Raw genomic sequence first — 17,641 nt, forward strand, 5'->3', positions numbered from 1 at the left:
TGGAAGAAGCTGATGTTGCAACACACACAGCTAAGAACATTTAGACCATGAAATACAAAAAAATCGGATAGGAATGTATAAAATGACTTCTTTTGCAGATCTGCAGATTACCAAGCTCCTAAAGTAAAGCCAGCCAGCTCCATGGTACATATTTTGAGTTAGGGAAAAGAATGACGTAAGATGATGCATACGATGGCTTAAGAATTTAAGACTACAGGGAGAAGATATTCCCAGTATGTCAAGAAGTGGCTATCTTTAGGTCTTACTATACCACAGTATAGAAACTAGATTTAAATAACTCCCATATAAATATTATCTATTCCTAAAACAGTGGGGTGGGGTAGGGTGGGATGGGGGCTGCCCCTAAAAGGAAAAAAAAAATTTTTTAACTTTTCCCTAGAAATCAGTTCTAATGCTTTTAGAGTTAATCGAAATTAATGGCAATCTAGTAAAAATTTTGCAAATGTACTGCAGACCTCCAAGTACATATCAAATACTCTGCACAAAAACTTCAGGAAAATGGCACACTTAATATTCAACAGCAAAATGTTCAGCAAAGCCATGCTAAGAATACTGCAGCATCTTAAAAAGCATGGATGAATTGCATTTTTCCAAATAGACAGAAACAAAAAATGAAATAAGAAAACACTAATGTTATGAGTAACTCTGAGGATAAACCAAAACTGTCACTGAGGGATTTTGCAGATGATAAAGCAGTATCATTCACTGTCCAAGACCTTACTTGCTGGTACAGTTGGGGTCTTAGCGCCGAGTTCTCAATCATTGTGTGAACCATGGTGATAATAGGTTCATTTTCTTTCATCTATTTCAAATCAGGAGGAGCATACAGCAAACATCAGTTTACAGCATAGCTAGATTTGAAAGACGACACTGTAAATATAGCCTCTACTTTAATATCTTCCTAATAGTGCAGTTGTTTACATTTTACCCCAAGGTTGTACAGATTTAACTTCTATAAACCATTTCAAGCAAGTATTAAATGCTGTAAAATACTTCCCAGGTTATAGAAAAGCTTACTAATTGCAATACTGCTGCAACTAGGTTTTACTTTATAAATATATTCAATATAGTCAATGAATATTCTTACATATACTAGAATAGATGATAAAGCATCATGACTTATTTAAAGAGTAAATTACAGGGTGAAAACCTATTTAAAAGGAGAAAACGGTATCATTTAATTGATTACTTATTTAGTAAAAAAGCTTAAAATGATATTCAGTTCTTTGTATACTGATCAGAAAAATATTAGTTCTCTTGTAATATTAAAATTCTATAATATAATAATCAGTATATCTCATCATTTAGGTAATCACATATTTCATTAAGGTTAATTTTGATAGACATCTATATACACTGTTTTGGATTTTCTCACAGTATAACACAACATGTAGAATTATTTCAAGGATATGCAAACTAAAATTTATTTGGCAAAGACTCAATGTATCTCCCTAGCTCCTAAAAAGGCTGAAACCATGTTTCACATTTCCAGCTAATGTTGTACTTAATTACTGCCTCTAGAAAAATATTTGTTTTAGGAGGTCCTGGACTTAAGAGCTAAAGCATTCAAAAGAGAATCATCATAATATATAGAGAGTAAAAGGCCAATGATGTACCATTTGTAAGCAGACAAGTCTGTTTATAATTGCAATTTGCAACATACACTTTACATAATTTTCATCCTGCATATTATAGAAAATAAGCATTTTTATTATGGTTAACAAATACTAGTTTACTGCGTTAAATCTACAATAAAAGTTTACTAATCTTGAGACTAATAAATGCATAATGTAAATAAAAGATAAATCCTGAAAAGCGTACATCTAAACAATTTTATTTTTAGCCTAGTTACCAATGTTTCATGTCAATAAAATGTTTTGATTGTCAAATTAGAAACTGGTGACTGGTTTATTTTTTTTTAAAGTTTTATTCAAACTAAATAATTTATTTTTTAAAAAATAATTTATTTTAAAATCTCAACATTTGCATATCAGTTAACCTCAAACTTCTTTTTCTCCCCTGCAATGCTATCCAGTAAGGGACTAAGGCATATTTATAGGTGACATTTCATGTACACAGGAAACAGATGTGTTGATATGCAGTTCAGGGCAATTTTTTTTTACAGTGTTGGAAAGTAACTTATAAATAGCCAAGTACAGATGTAAATTTTCCTTAGGAGAAAAAACTTTTATCATGGAAATTTAAGACCTCTTTATGTTTTCAAGTGTCTTCTATGTTTTAAGGGAATGTTTGTTATCTTAGTCAAATGTGAATCTTGGAATAAAGTATAACTGCTTTTATGTTTTGGCTTACTCATTTGTACTGATACACACACTTCATATAACACAAGTAAGCACAGGTCTCTATCCATTTTAAATTTTAATTTTCAAAGCAATCTCATCATTACTATTTTTCAACAGCATACCATGGAAATTAGTCAAAAGAATACTGGACTCAAATTTTTTTGCATTGGGTGGAGGTCAGGAACATGAATGTTTTAAGAAATAATGGAGATCAGAGAGTATCCAAATGTAAATGATACTCAGGGTCAAACTGAAATTGCCCACTGAGTCTTGGAAATCTGGCACTACAAATTGACCCCTGTGTCAAATGGTTACGTCAATAAGGCTCACACCTCTAAGTGGAGCTTCAATATAGTACAGATTAAGGACAAATGTTCATACTCTAAGCCTGGCAAATTTACTTGAAGGGACAATATGGTTTCTATACAAGGGTAATCAAGCCTGACTTATTTAGTGGACTACTTTGAGAGGGTAAATAGGCATGTGTGGAAAGGGATGACATATTTGTGATTTAAAAATGTCTGTTTAATTTACATGTCAAAGCTTATTAAATACTGAGTCACCAAGAAGGGTTTTTTTCCAAGAAGAAACTAACTAGGAACAGAAAAACTAAAAGTAAAAATAGTATTTAAATTATACAAACTGTAGGGCACCTGAGTGGCTCAGTTGGTTAAGCTACTGCCTTCGGCTCAGGTCATGATCCTGGAGTCCCGGGATCGAGTCCCGCATCGGGCTCCCTGCTCTGCAGGGAGTCCGCTTCTCCCTCTGACCCCTCCCCTTCTCATGCTCTCTCTCTCTCTCTCTCTCTCAAATAAATAAAATCTTCAAAAAAAATGAATTATACAAACTGTAGAGTGTTTCAGAGATCATTTCTGAAATGGACTATTTTTCATTATGAAAAATTTCATACATATTAAATCCTAAGTATTAAAATTAGAAGTCATCTCTAGAAACTGACAATTTAGTACAACAAAGGAATAAAAATGTTAGCAGAAATTATTTTGAATTGTGGGACTGTGGATTATTATTTTTTCCTTTCTCTATACTTTTCTGCATTTCCCAAGTTTTCCCCAGAATAGATACTGCTTTTCTAATAAAAAAAAAGTTACTAAAGAGTCAAGAGTAAAATATATAAACATGAAATAAACAAAATTAATGGAACAATCATATCCTCTGGCAAATACTCTTTGGTGATGAAAAGCTAAGAAAAATCTTAGCACCATGTGTTCATATCATGCTCAAGGCTGGGAATTAAGTGGATGAAACCTACTAGAGCTGTCTAGTGTAGTAAGGTCCTGATCCAGAAAACTGTTTTTATAAACCTTTATTCTGTCTTAGGAATCTGTATCTACATCCAAAATTTATTAGAAAAAAATGTTAAGTAATTAAAAAAAAGTAAGCTACCCAACACATTTGTAAATACATGTTAACTATCCTGTAATTACCGCCCCCCCTTTATTACTACTTCAGAAATCAAAATTCAAGTTTAGACCAGGGTTCTTAACTCACAACCACACCACTTGAGGAACTTGAAAAGAATACAGACACCCTGATTCCCAGATAGTTTTTTTTAATTTTTAATTTTTTTAAAAAAGATTTTATTTATTTATTTGACAGAGAGAGACACAGCGAGACAGGGAACACAAGCAGGGGGAGTAGGAGAGGGAGAAGCAGGCTTCTCACCGAGCAGGGAGCCCGATGCGGGGCTCGATCCCAGGACCCTGGGATCATGACCTGGGCCGAAGGCAGACGCCTAACGACTGAGCCACCCAGGCACCCCCTGATGCCCAGATAATTTTAATGAGCCCCTCGAGAATCTTTGATGTCATTAAAACACCAAGGTGACAGGATGGTCTAAAGATTCCTTTGGCAGAACTAACTATGATGTTCTCATAGTGTTAAAGTAAAATATAATTGGATAACAGTGTATGTTCTTCAGCTCATATATTCCCTGGGATCCCGTTTTACTAATAATAGTCCCATAATTACTCAGATGGGATAAGACTGTCTATGATAGGAGAAGCAGCAGGATCATTTCAGAACTCCCCAGGGTACCAAATCTACCTAACCAAGAGCTGTTAGTACAGCTGAGTAGTGGGCTGTTAATGATTTGAAAGTGAGTGGTCCTGTATGTGGGGGCTCTCTCTGCATGTGGTGTGCAACAGCTAAAAACTGAACGTAATAATCAGGATCCAATACAATGAGAGCTCGGTCCCTATTAAACAATTTCACTGATCTGACTGAATTTTCACTCTTTCCAGATTTATTGAATTGGAAATACTAGATCTGCTTTATCTCCAAATATATTCTAGAAATAGGCTAGCGGTTCCTTTCATTAAAACACCTCTCAAATATTCTATATTTTAATACTTAGAAACTAACTTTTTAAAAAAAGATTTTATTTATTTATTTGACAGAGAGAGAAACACAAGCCGGGGGGGCGGGGGGACCGGGAGAGGGAGAAACAGGCTCCCTGCTGAGCAGGGAGCCCGATGCAGGGCTCATCCAAGAACCCTGGGATCATGACCTGAGCCGAAGGCCGACTTTTAACTGACTGAGCCACCCAGGCGCCCCAAAACTAACTTGTTTCTGTAACTTACATTGAAACAGCATATTCTATCTGACTTTGGCTGTGTAAACTTTATGACAGCTTTTCAGTTAAAGTAGTAAATAATGACATAAAAAATACATAATGCTCCATGAGCAAGTTGGAATTTGATGCTCAAGTTCTTTAAAGTAAAATCCAATAATTCTCTTCTGATTTGAATACAAGGATCCTACACAGTATTATGATAGTGATGTTAACAGTTGACGTATTTTGTTTTAGGGAATCAGAGCAAGAGAAAGACTAATTAGTACATGGAAAATGTTTAGTGATTCACTTGAAAAGGAGTTAAATGCTTCACTTTCAAATACTTTAATTCCTTGTTTGAAGTAACAGGTAATATAAATTTAGATTTCAGCCAACTGATAAATTATAAAGCTACTAGTAAGACTCATCATTTCATAATAATAAAACATAAATGGAAATATCTTGGAAATACACTTAGGTAATGTCAATGTATTTGTTTACAACAAAACCACACATTTTTACTTAAAGTTTTTAAGTCCAAATGTTTAGACAAACTGCCTAAAAAGTCTGGCACTTCATTCCAGCCTCTTTCTCAGTTTTGAGGTATGCTGGGCTAATATGAACACAAAGTGTACTTTGATGTTGCTATCAGAAATATCCTGACTTACAAGCCCATCACCAAAGAGCCTTTTCAACACAATCATATGTAACTAGGTCATACTTACTAGGACCTTGAGCAGAACTTCCCAACTGACACCTGTGGGCTGGGAATGGATTACAGGTGTGTGGGACGGGGACAACCTCAGCCCTCAGTGGGCCTAACATGCTGCTGCTTGCACTTCTAGTCCCTGCCAAGGTGCTGTACAAAGATCGCCACTTTCTTTGTGTGCCATATATGAAAAAGATTAGAAAGCACCGAGATCGTGTTTTTACTTCAGAAAAACTGGACTTTACTTCTTTCTTTGGGGTTTCTTGTGATAAATCCATCTACCTCAATGGTTCTCAAACCTGACGGGCAAACAAAATCACCTGTGGACATTTAAAACCATAGGCAGGGCTGGGCTCTTGGCAATTCTAACTGGGGATAGGGGAGACAGGGCCCTGAGTACTGTACTTTCTTTCTGTCTTTCTGAAGATCCATTGATAGTTCTGACAGGAAATCAGGCTTGATAACCATGGTCCCATCTTGGCACTAACTCAAGTAATTGAGGACTAATTCAACTGTCCCCCAATAAAGACTTTTTCAAGGTCTTGATGAGTCAGTACTAAATGTTAATCAAGCTATCTGCACAAATATCAAAAGATGAAAAATTCCAAACTAATTATCTAAACGCAAGTATTACATCTCCATTAAAATAACTATCTTTGTATAAAATATAGCGTTAAGGTATTAACCCCCTTAAAAAAATCAACTGAATCTCATTATTAATAATACTGATGGACTCAGCAGAATCATGGGGGACCTGGGGTGTCAGGAATCCAACTGCCAGTTGTTCTATTTATCTAGCAACTCCTAAATATTAGTTTCAAAGTCTTTATCTTAGAAATTAGACCAGCTACTAATGCAGAAGGAACAGGATATTCTAACTCATGAGATAAATGCTCCTGAATAATTTTGGGGTAAATGGCAGGAAAGAGAAAGATTAGCAGTGAGCAGAGCCAAGACAATCATTCATATAATTTATCCTTGGAAAAGATTAATTCTTGAATCCTCTTTTAAGTATAAGAAGTGGTTAAGTAGAATCACAGACCTGTACCTCTGAAACAAATAATACATTGTATGTTAAAATAAAGAAGAAGAAGAAGATGATGATAGCAGGAGGGGAAGAATGAAGGGGGGAAAATCGGAGGGAGAGATGAACCATGAAAGACTATGGACTCTGAGAAACAAACTGAGGGTTCTAGAGGGGAGGGGGGGTGGGGTGATGCGTTAGCCTAGTGATGGGTATTAAAGAGGGCACATACTAAAATGGAGCATTGGGTGTTATACGCAAACAATGAATCATGGAACAGTACATCAAAAACTAATGATGTAATGTATGGTGATTAACATAACAAAAAAGTGGTTAAGTAGTGGCTTAATTGGTCTTTAAAAAGTTTATGTAATAAATCATCTAGAACTGTGTTGTCCTATAGAACTTTCTATGATGATGAAAATGTTCTACATTGGTATAGTCCAATATTGTAGCCATGTGACTCTTCAGCCCTTTAAATGTGGCTAGTATGACTGGGGAAAAGAATTATACTTTTATAAAAATGTAACTATTTTAAATGTAAATTTAAATAGTCACAAATGGCTAGTGGCTATGATATTAGACAGTAGGCTTAGAAATTCTAGACAAGTAAGTTTGATATAATTTTTTCCCTGATCTGGATCTTATTCCCAGAAGGGGAAAACATTTGGTCAAGCTCTGTCTTGTAACTGAGTTTGAGTCTGAATGCTGTGCTAACAGCTTCCTTCTTTTTGGGAAGAAGCAGTCTGAGATGACTCCTATCTACCCCACAGAGCTTTTGTCCTGATAACCTATGAGAAGACCCATTTCTGTGCTGTCATTTTCTATTTAAATGGAAAATGGGCTTTTCCTGAGTTCTTAATGACTTCTTAGGAAAAGAATTTTTAAGGTTGAGAATCTGTCTTAACAATAGCAAAAACCCCTGATGGCCTAATCACTGAAGAATTCATTTCTCAAGAATGTCCTCCTGCGTCTAGATCAATAAACTCTTAAGAAGTGTGGCAAGACTAAAACGCTAAAGAATTTGACATGCCTAGGGTGAAGCTTTGAGGAATGCGGAGTTCTTTATAAACAGGTCATTTAGATAATGACAATGTAAATGCATTCCACTCTCACTCTAGGAACATCTGAAAGTCCAGGAACCTGAGATTGAAGGGTATGACTACCTATTGAAACTACTCATTGTTTAACAGGGAGCAGGGAAATTTGAAGTGACTTTTTAAGTAGAGGAATGTAAATAAGTCTCTTTATAACTGATGGGGCAAAGTATGGAGGTCTATTACTGTGAAAATTTTAGAGCAATCTGAATAAACTGTCCATGCTATATAGGTTCTCTAAAAGTAAAACTTTGGGAAAATATTACTATTGCTATATATTCAGAAGAATCAATGGTACTTTAAAAGATGCTGCTAGACAATATAATATGTTTTCTCTCTTTCTTCAAGGGAGAAAGATGGATAAAACAAAAAATCAAAAAAGGAACAACAAATTGGGACACTAATATAGGAGTCAAACATATCTGACATTCCCTTAAAAGAAAAAGCAGAAGCATTTCTAAACTGGCTGATGCAGTCAGGATCACTGATTATAAGGCCCACTTACTGAGAAACATTATAAAAATAACCTGAACCCAGCAGAAAAAAAGGAGGGTAATCTCTATACTCACAACCTCATTTAAATTGCTGAATTTTTAGAGCCCCCATTCTGAGAAATATATGTACCTCTGATATGTTTGAAGAAAACTTTGAAAGCCTCAGGTAATGTCTTTCTAAACAATTTACTTATTTAATTTATTCACAGTGAGTTTCACCCCTTTTTACCAAGGGACTTTTAAGCTTTTTTTTTTTTTTTAATTAAAATCCTTTTGGCTACAGGATGAACTTTACAGATCTGATTTTTACTTCAGTAGCTTAAACCATTTTCCTTATTTAATGACTCATTCTTTTTTTTCATAATTTATGAGCTAAGGTGACATTTTAGTGCTCTATGAAAAAGCAAAGTTACATATCAATATCCACTATACTAAGAGGATTTAGGAACTCATTCTTAACCACTGTTCCTTTAGCTTCAAGGAATAGATTATTATCTGATGCTACTACCATCTTTATTCCTGGGATTCACAGGCAACCGGAAATATTAAAAGAACTCAAAATTCACTTTGTAAAAATGTATTATTGTGGATATGATGTTTGATATGGTTATATTTTTCTCTTCTTTGCATGTATTTTAACGATGCCATTCTTAAATTTTTTAAAAAGGTTTTATGCATTTATTTGAGAGAGAGAGAGCAAGAGAGAGAGAAGGAGTGTGGGGGAGGGGTAGAGGGACAGGGAGAGGGAGAAGGAGAAGGAGACTCCCCGCTGAGCAGGAGCCCCAGGTGGGGCACTGGGCTCTCCTGGGCTCAGCCCAGGACCCTGAGCTGAAGACAGATTGCTTAACCGACTGAGCCACCCAGGTGCCCCACCATTTTAAAGGGACAAACATTCCAAGAGTGAAAATCTGATTATCTGTTAGTAAAAAAGGTGTTCGTTTTGTCTGTGGGTAAATCTGCTTAAAAATATATTTGAGCTTTAAATCAAAGTTAAAATATCTCCTAGACATAAGGACCTGGGTTTTATTAATAGCAATTGTATTCTGAGTTACAACTGGCACTGAGTAGCAGATTTCCTACCATTAATTTAAAGATTTATCAGCTTATGTTTTAACTACATAATCAACTCTTAGGTCAATCTTAAAAATGATTTTGGCATTTATGCTCAACTTTATTTCCTTCCGGGGCTTTGAAAATAATTAAATAATTCTACTTTGTAAGCACTAACTTCCTGCCTTACACACTGAGCTCCATAAATCTTTGCTGAATGAACATTCTGAAAAAATTAATAAAAATGAGATAGAAACAAAAGCTACAGTCATTGGGCTACAAAAATATTTGCTTTTGTAAATACAAAATAGAACTGTATAAATATTATGCATTTAGGAGAGGTGGGGAAATTGTTTTCATTTTCCCATCTTGTTAGATAGGAAAATATAAGAACAACTCCATTAATTTTGGAGGAAGTCAAATAGATTTAGGAAAAGAAAACTCCTTAATACAGTGTACCCATCCCAGCTTTGTGATTTTGGGCAAGGGATTAAACCTGACTTACGGGAACAAATCTAACTGGCCCACATGCTACAGAGGGTATATATAAGCACCCAGGTGGGATACTGTATATGACAATGCTCTGGACTGTAAAGTGTTACTTAAGCTGTAGGATGAACAGGTACTGGACAGGTGCACGGTGTAGAGAATGGGATTGCTTTTAAAGGAGTATTGAGAAACAGTGACCTGCTGGCTGGAGAAAAGGGGCTCTAGAGTAGGAAGTGTTTCACAGGTTGGGGTGGTGGTGGTAGAGGAGTGAGGGTTTGAATGACAAAACAAAGAGACCTTATTTTGTAGCAAAAAGTTTGTGAAATTTTTGGAGTTAGCCGAAAGACATAACGTGGCAGGTGCTTTTAATTTGCCAAGATTTTGTGATTAAATGGTAACGAGGAGCTTATTTGTACAATTAAGGGTGTTATGATTGCCTCTATTATCCTGACTAAACACCATGCAGATATTGTGTATTCAGCTAAAATAACCTCTTCAGATAGTTCTACAGAATCTCACAATTTTCCTGTTTTCAGTAAAACTGTTCTTAACGTACTTTAATTTCGAGTTTCATGGTATTTTAAACTTTAATTGTGGTGGGTTTGGGCAGATAAAATATTAGGAGAACATACTGTAACTACAGGAAGCTGTTGGACTTAATTCTTCCGTTTTCATAAATTTGTATAATTTCCACGCTTAGAGTGGCGGAACAACAGAATTGTCATACCTTGGATCCTTCTAGGTAGGCTGCCATTGGTTTTTCTTTTCATCCTCTAGGCAATCAGACCATCCAAGACTGGTGTCAGGTTCTCCCAGCCATAGCTGGAGGAGAAGACTGGGTCTCACTTTTTTCTTTTCCCTTGAGGGCTTAAACCACCACTTTGAATTCTAGGTCTAAGCCAATAGCTAAAGTAAAGGTCCTGACCCTTCTCAAAGCCCAGGGAGCTCTTCCCCAAGGATGATGAGTTCAATAAATGTTACACCAATGATGTTAAAGGTCAACAATATTTTGAACCATTTCTGCTTTTAGTTTTTTGGTCAGGGAACTGAAGGATAAGATGACAATTGAAATTTTGGACACGTTGGGATTGTACTGAAGGCAAAATGTCCAAGTGCAGATTTCTACAAGCAACTAGAAACACATAACTGGAAAGGCAGAGTGAGGACTTTTAGATACCTTTTGTGCCCTTCTCCACATCCTATTAGCCCATCTTTTATTTCCACTCTTGCTGAGCCAACAATCACTTTGTGCATGGGAACCCACTAGGTGCTCATGTATGCATAACCTCGATATGCTGGAGAGTTAGTCTTGAGGCAGCCCTTGGCCAAAGGAGGATGGGAGTACAAATGTACTCCCAGTACAAATGCTCCACCTCCCGTTGTTCAGTTGGGCAAGTCTGCAGTGCTTCTTTCGTCAACAAGTATCAGTCAGATGAAGCCCAAGTTGCCTCTGGCAGTTGATAATATATTCCCTCCTTCCCTGCTCACTTTCTTTACTCCTGTACCTTGGTATCGCTTCCCAAAGTAAACTTCCCAAGAACAAGCCCGTATCCAGGACACCCACACCACAGACTCTGTTTCCTGGGAGAAATCCAGGGGCTAGAGATGAATAACTAAGAGACAACTAGTAAAATGATGTGTAGATGAATGCTTAGATGAGAGAACACCAAAAACCAGAGAACTTCTGGGACGCCTGGGTGGCTCAGTCAGTTAAGTGCCTGACTCTTTTTTTTTTTTTTTTAAAGATTTTATTTTTATTTATTTGAGAGAGAGAGAATGAGAGAGAGAGAGAACACCTGAGAGGGGATAGGGTCAGAGGATGAAGCAGACTCCCTGCCGAGCAGGAAGCCCGATGCGGGACTCGATCCAGGGACTCCAGGATCATGACCTGAGCCGAAGGCAGTCGCTTAACCAACTGAGCCACCCAGGCGCCCCAAGTGCCTGACTCTTAATCTCAGTTCAGGTCTTGATCTCTGGGTCATGAGTTCAAGCCCCGCACTGGGTGTGGAGCCCGCTTAAAAAACAAAAACAAAACTCAAACCAGAGAACTGCCCCAGTTAAGGCTAAGATGAGTGAAAACAGCAAAAAGTGATAGATTAATTACTAGTAAGAAATAGGAAAACCATGATAATAATGTGTAGGCAGTGGATAGGCCAAGAGATCAGAGTTAACACATACAGAATTTTCAATTCTAATCTACCCACTGTCTATTTATATATGACATTATGATGTCATACACTGCTTAAGAATTTTCTGGGTACTATCCCCCTCTCCCCACGACTTCTGTGATCAAATATGCAGAGGAAGGGAGAGACAGAAAAAGAAGAAAGGAACAAGGAGGTATAAGGGAGGGAGAGAAAGGATCGCTCTTAATAGCAAGGCATAAGAAAATACAGATATTCTGTATCATGTAACTAGCAGCATTAATGTTAAATAACATACTTTAATTTTTCCAGTTTCCTTAGTTTGCTTTTGCCAAAAGCCTATTCTATATCCCCTAGAAACATTATCTCTCAATCATCCCTAAAAATAGAAGCTCCAAGACCCCTTGAAATATTAGAGAAAATGGGATCTTGCTTAATAGCTCCACAGAATGAAGTTGCTGAATTGACAGGAACAATGAAAGCCATCAAGAATCTTTTCAATCATCTTGTTAGCGTTTTTTCCCTTATAGGAAAGCTGTCCTTCATGAACACAAAGAACAAAATGCAAAAAAGTATTCTTGGATTTTTACCTTGAATGGTTTCAGTACCAATTACATACATTCCGTTAATTGTTCCTTTTTACATTTCTCTTGGCATAAGTACGTTTAAAAGTGGTCAGATTGTGTCTACATAGAGTTTTCTTTCATTATAGTTCCTTGAAAGGATATCTCAATGCTACTACAAAACTTCTGCAAATTAGGAAGTTTAGCTTACTCTTCAAGATGTTTTAAAAGGTAATATTAAACCAAAATGAGTTTATCTTCCCCACAAGCATTTGAGGATACTTAAAAAAAAAAAATGTACTGATACATTACATACAAATAAGACAAAGATATAGCTATTGATTCTCGCAAATCTTAAACATTTTTGTACACCAAAGAACACCAGAGGTATGCGTGGGCTGTATTTTTCTTTTATTGTACTATGGCAAACTGGTTTGTCAGGAGAAATTTCCAGTTTTTCTCTGAGAATTTGAGGATAATGAGATCCTTTAGGTATCTGGTGTTAAAGAATATACTCTTTGATGCTATATTCGGAAACTTGACTTAAGTGTGTTCTAGCAGGGGGAGACAGCTCTAGCTGGGTGGAGGTAAGTCAGTTTCATTAATTATTGGAACAGAGGCATATTCTTTTCACAAAGAACTTTTGAATACATGGGGAAGAGGCAATCCCCAACACAAATGTGGCTGATTCCTTTCCTGTTCTCAAGCAAATGTTTCTGGTACAAGTAATTATGATGAATCCTGAAGGGAGAGGGGTACAGGCAGAATGCCACAATTTTAAGGGCAATTTGTAAAAGCACATTCAATGTTACAATTTTATATTTGAAAGATGAAAAAAATACTTGCTGCAGTACCAGTGCAAGTAAAGCTCGGATATGTAGAAGTCAAATTCCATTTTCTGTAGCAAGTATTTTTTTTTTTTTTTTAAAGATTTTATTTATTTATTTGACAGAGAGGGAGACAGCTAGAGAGGGAAAACAAGCAGGGGGAGTGGGAGAAGGAGAAGCAGGCTTCCCACCGAGCAGGGAGCCCGATGCGGGGCTCGATCCCAGGACCCTGAGATCATGACCTGAGCTGAAGGCAGTCGCTTAACCAACTGAGCCACCCAGGCGCCCCTGTAGCAAGTATTCTTAAAGGAGGAGGTTGGCCACCGGAGTGCTACAATAAAACCAGGGGGTGAGGAGCCAGGGCGCTGGAGAGGGTTTGTTACATGTTTAGTTTGCCCACAAGGGGGCAGCTCTTTGATCCTCATGTCCATTCCTACCTACCTCCTCATTGCCTAATCTCTCAGTTCCTAGCATCTCATTTGTTATCCCTGCCTACATGGCAAGCTGGCAGGAAGGTTTTAGGAAGAAGAGAAAGAGAACATCATCTAAATTTTATCGCAGCTCCTTTTTACTCACTAGTAGGGAGAGTTAGAAAAAGCATGTGAGGAAGAAAGGAACAAAGGGAGGGAGGAGCTAAAATCGGGGTGAGGAAAATGGATAAAGGAATGGAAACATTCTCATTTCCCCATTCCTATTCATCTTCCCTTCATGACTGACCAGAAAGTTAGGTACTCCCTTATTTTCTAAATAGAACCTGGATGAGGTACATGAAGTATAACCAGTTAGGATTACTGTATGTTCATAGGCTATCTTAAAATTCACAATGACAAATAAACCTAGGCTGGTCTTAATAAATGTAGACTGTGAACAGTCTACTAACTGGGCTGTATAAGCATAAGCAGACGATAATAGTATACTTCAAAATGAAACAAAAAGTAGAAGAAAATTCTACCATATAATTAGTATAGCTTTTGTTACTGTTAAAAACACTTCAGTACAGGACTCATCTTCAAAACAGTGGTTAATCAGAAGCCAAATTATATTGCTCAAGCTACAGGGACCAGGAGTCAAGATTTTTGGATTGACTGTGTAACATGTAGATCTTCAGAATTTCAGAGAAGGCATTTTAATTTTTTATTTGTTATAAGCATTCTGGTAATACCAGAAATGAATTTACCTCTGAAGCAACTCAGAGACTAGCAATTCAGAGACTATACTTGGCTCTATTTTTCATGAACAATTATAGGAATTAAGAGAATTTCCATCAATAAAACCTTTCTTTTGACTTTCTCACAAGGGGTAGGAGAAAGACTACATTTTGTTGCTGGCCTTAGGTTATTCTAATGATTTATTTGAGCTAGGAGAATTAAGCGTTGAAAGTGGGTATTAATTAGTATATGTTCATTTGGTATGATATGTAGTATAAAATGTGACTGGAGCCTTTTCCTCTGACTTTCAGATTTTAAAATCTACTTTTCAATTTGTAGCTATATAAAAACTGGTGAATCAGTTTATAAACCAGGCAACCAATAATGCTAATAAAAACAACAGACTTGTTAATCTAAAATAGGTTACTGGCAGTAACAAGATTAGAAGCTGGAAATGTTTTTTTTTTTTTTTTTAAGGTGGAAATGTTTGAATGAATGAAAAAAATTTCATTAAAATTCAAAATTAAGAATTTTTTTTTTTAAGATTTTATTTATTTATTTGAGACAGAGAGAATGAGAGACAGAGAGCATGAGAGGGAGGAGGGTCAGAGGGAGAAGCAGACTCCCTGCTGAGCAGGGAGCCCGATGCGGGACTCGATCCCGGGACTCCAGGACCACGACCTGAGCCGAAGGCAGTCGCTTAACCAACTGAGCCACCCAGGCGCCCAAAATTAAGAATTTTTTATATAACTTAATAACCTTACTACTGATATAAAATAAAGAACAGTTCAAAAGTAAATATTTCATTTACATTAAATGTCATTATTTAAAACCATAAAAAAATTTTCATTTATTTAAAGAGAGATTTTCTTTAGGAAACCTTAAGGATACATATATTTAGGCATATCTGAGTTTCTGGGCAAAGCCACCACCTTGTTTCTATATATTGTCTAATTACAGTCTAAAAATGGCCCATTTTTTCCCATCAGAAATAGTCTTATTTCGATTATGCAAATAAGCATTCAAACAATAACTGTAATTCTTTTCATTACCACAAAATCTCTGCTGACGTGTAGAGGGAGTAGAGAGGATCAATGAAAAATTGAGATTTTTGGAAGCCACCTATAGGACCATTAACATGGTCCTTTCCAACAGCAGAGGCTCAGCAGAGCGTGCTTAGAGAGGACCAAGGGGAACAGAAATTTTAGTCGGATCTGGGTCTCTTGGGCAAAGGGAAAAAACAGAGATCAACCCGGGAAAAGGAGTTGAGGAAAAGCATCTTAGTAGCCAATGGTGGTATCTTCAATATATTTACCTGAACTTTCCAGGTTTTTTTTTTTTTTTTTGAAGTTTATTTATTCAAGTGACCTCTATGCCCAACTTGGGGTTTGAACTCACAACTGGGAGATCAAGAGTCACATGCACTGACTGAGCCAGCCAGGAGCCCCCTGTGATTTTCTAAAGGTCTGTGTCTCTGTAATTCCAGTTTTGATTTATTGAGGTAAGTAACAAATTACAGTGAACCACTAGGTTTATTTCCAGAGATACTATATAACTTCAGATTCGCATTTATATCCTTGCTTTTTAAACCTAATTTTTGTAGTATCCCATTATTTTTCAGAACTATCTCTAGCTTTATAGGCAAAGGAGCTTTATGAAAGTTATCTACCATCTATCTTAGAGGCTTTCTGGCGATGTCACATTTTGAGGGAAGACTTATGTTTACCATTTCATTGGCTAACCTGTCTTTATTATATTGCTTTCAAAGTGCACAATGTAACACCGTGGTTAAATTTCAATAGTACCAGTCTCTGGAGTGGAGACTGGAATTTGGAGTCATGAAATGCTGATTTCTAAAGCATTCCCCATAGGCAAAATCATGATGAAAACATGTTGTGGGAAAATAAATAAACTACATATTAAGAAAAGTATATTTCTTTTTTTTTTTTAAAGATTTTTATTTATTTATTTGACAGAGAGAGACACAGCGAGAGAGGGAACACAAGCAGGAGGAGTGGGAGAGAGAGAAGCAGGCTCCCCGCAGAGCAGGGAGCCTGATGCGGGACTCGATCCCAGGACCCTGGGATCATGACCTGAGCTGAAGGCAGTCGCTTAACCAACTGAGCCACCCAGGCGCCCGAAAAGTATATTTCTTTTAAAAATTAAAAAAAGGACTGAACATCTTTTAAAGGGTTATCCTAATGCAAAATCCCTCTTTAAATGTAACCAAATTAAAGCAGTACATTATTGTTTTATTTGAAGCAGGCAACTATAAACATGTAAACATCTGTCCTACATCCTTTTCCATAGTAACCTCTTTCATTTGGTAAAATGTTCAAGTTTGAACATTTTGAAACAAACTAAAGTTATGGCTTAATTTATATAGATTAAAAAATGCATTCACTGGAAGAAATTCTGTGTAAGAACATGTCAAAAATTCTCATCAAATTAAAATTAAATATTAAGAGAGAGTTTCATAAAAACTAAAATATGGAAGTGTCAGTCCCTATTCATGAACTGCCATTCACCCTAACCATGCACGCCCACTGCTACCACTGAGGTAATTCGAGGAACAGCGGGCCACTGTAAAACTGACTCTACACAGCTTAGCAAAGACCAAACACCAGGAGGAGATGGCAAACAAGGACCCAAGCTACACAATTAAAAATGACCATCACACTTTTCACCCACAGTTAAACTTCTCTTTGGGAAGTTCCCTCTTGGTCTTCCAACAAGGCATTCATGGCTTGGTACCTATTTCTTTAATTAGGTCAGCTCCAAGCGGAGAGAAGCCTTAATGAGTATGAGTGTTCTTGGGATAAGAAAAGGGAAGTCTAGAGAATTCAGGCTCAATTTTCTGGTGACCCAGTATCTGTATCGCCCCTAACATTCACAACTGTCCTTTCTACTTGTTTTTTTGGTTTTGTTTTATATTTCTGAATTCCCCCTGTTAAGAATCTTATTCTGTCACTGGAAAAAGTCATGCTATTAGCTCTAAATGAATGAAATATCGGAGTAGCCTGGAAAACTGTACTACATTTCAAAGGTTCTATTAGGTATTATAAGCAAAAAAATTCTACAAATCCCACCTGGTGATCCAAATATATGGTGTTCCTTTGAAGATGATGTGAAAGAATTTCATTCTAGTAGGCATCAATCAAGAAACAAAGGGGATAGAGAAAGAGGGTATAGAATTCATG

At 36.6% G+C, this 17,641-nt stretch overlaps 1 protein-coding gene across 9 annotated transcripts in view; it reads right to left on the reverse strand.

The window, feature by feature from the left end:
• Nucleotides 1–17,641, reverse strand: part of PLEKHA5 (pleckstrin homology domain containing A5) — a 244,116-nt gene that overhangs the window by 50,014 nt on the left and 176,461 nt on the right. Inside the window, exons 14-15 of one of the 9 annotated variants that reach the window (XM_045873790.3) lie at nt 17,531–17,584; nt 743–823 (exon numbers count right to left, since the gene is read on the reverse strand). The exons of 7 other annotated variants lie outside the window; for them this stretch is intronic. In XM_045873790.3, the coding sequence (XP_045729746.1) occupies nt 743–823; nt 17,531–17,584 (135 nt within the window). Of the gene's footprint in view, nt 1–621; nt 873–17,530; nt 17,585–17,641 lie in introns of those variants that run through there. One more of the 9 variants, XM_045873787.3, reaches the window with a different exon arrangement.

Source organism: Mirounga angustirostris, unplaced genomic scaffold (assembly GCF_029215605.1).
Source record: "Mirounga angustirostris isolate CCGP_5_RB_7025 unplaced genomic scaffold, mMirAng1.0.hap1 SCAF_5, whole genome shotgun sequence".
In the NCBI taxonomy this organism is placed as follows: Eukaryota; Metazoa; Chordata; class Mammalia; order Carnivora; family Phocidae; genus Mirounga; species Mirounga angustirostris.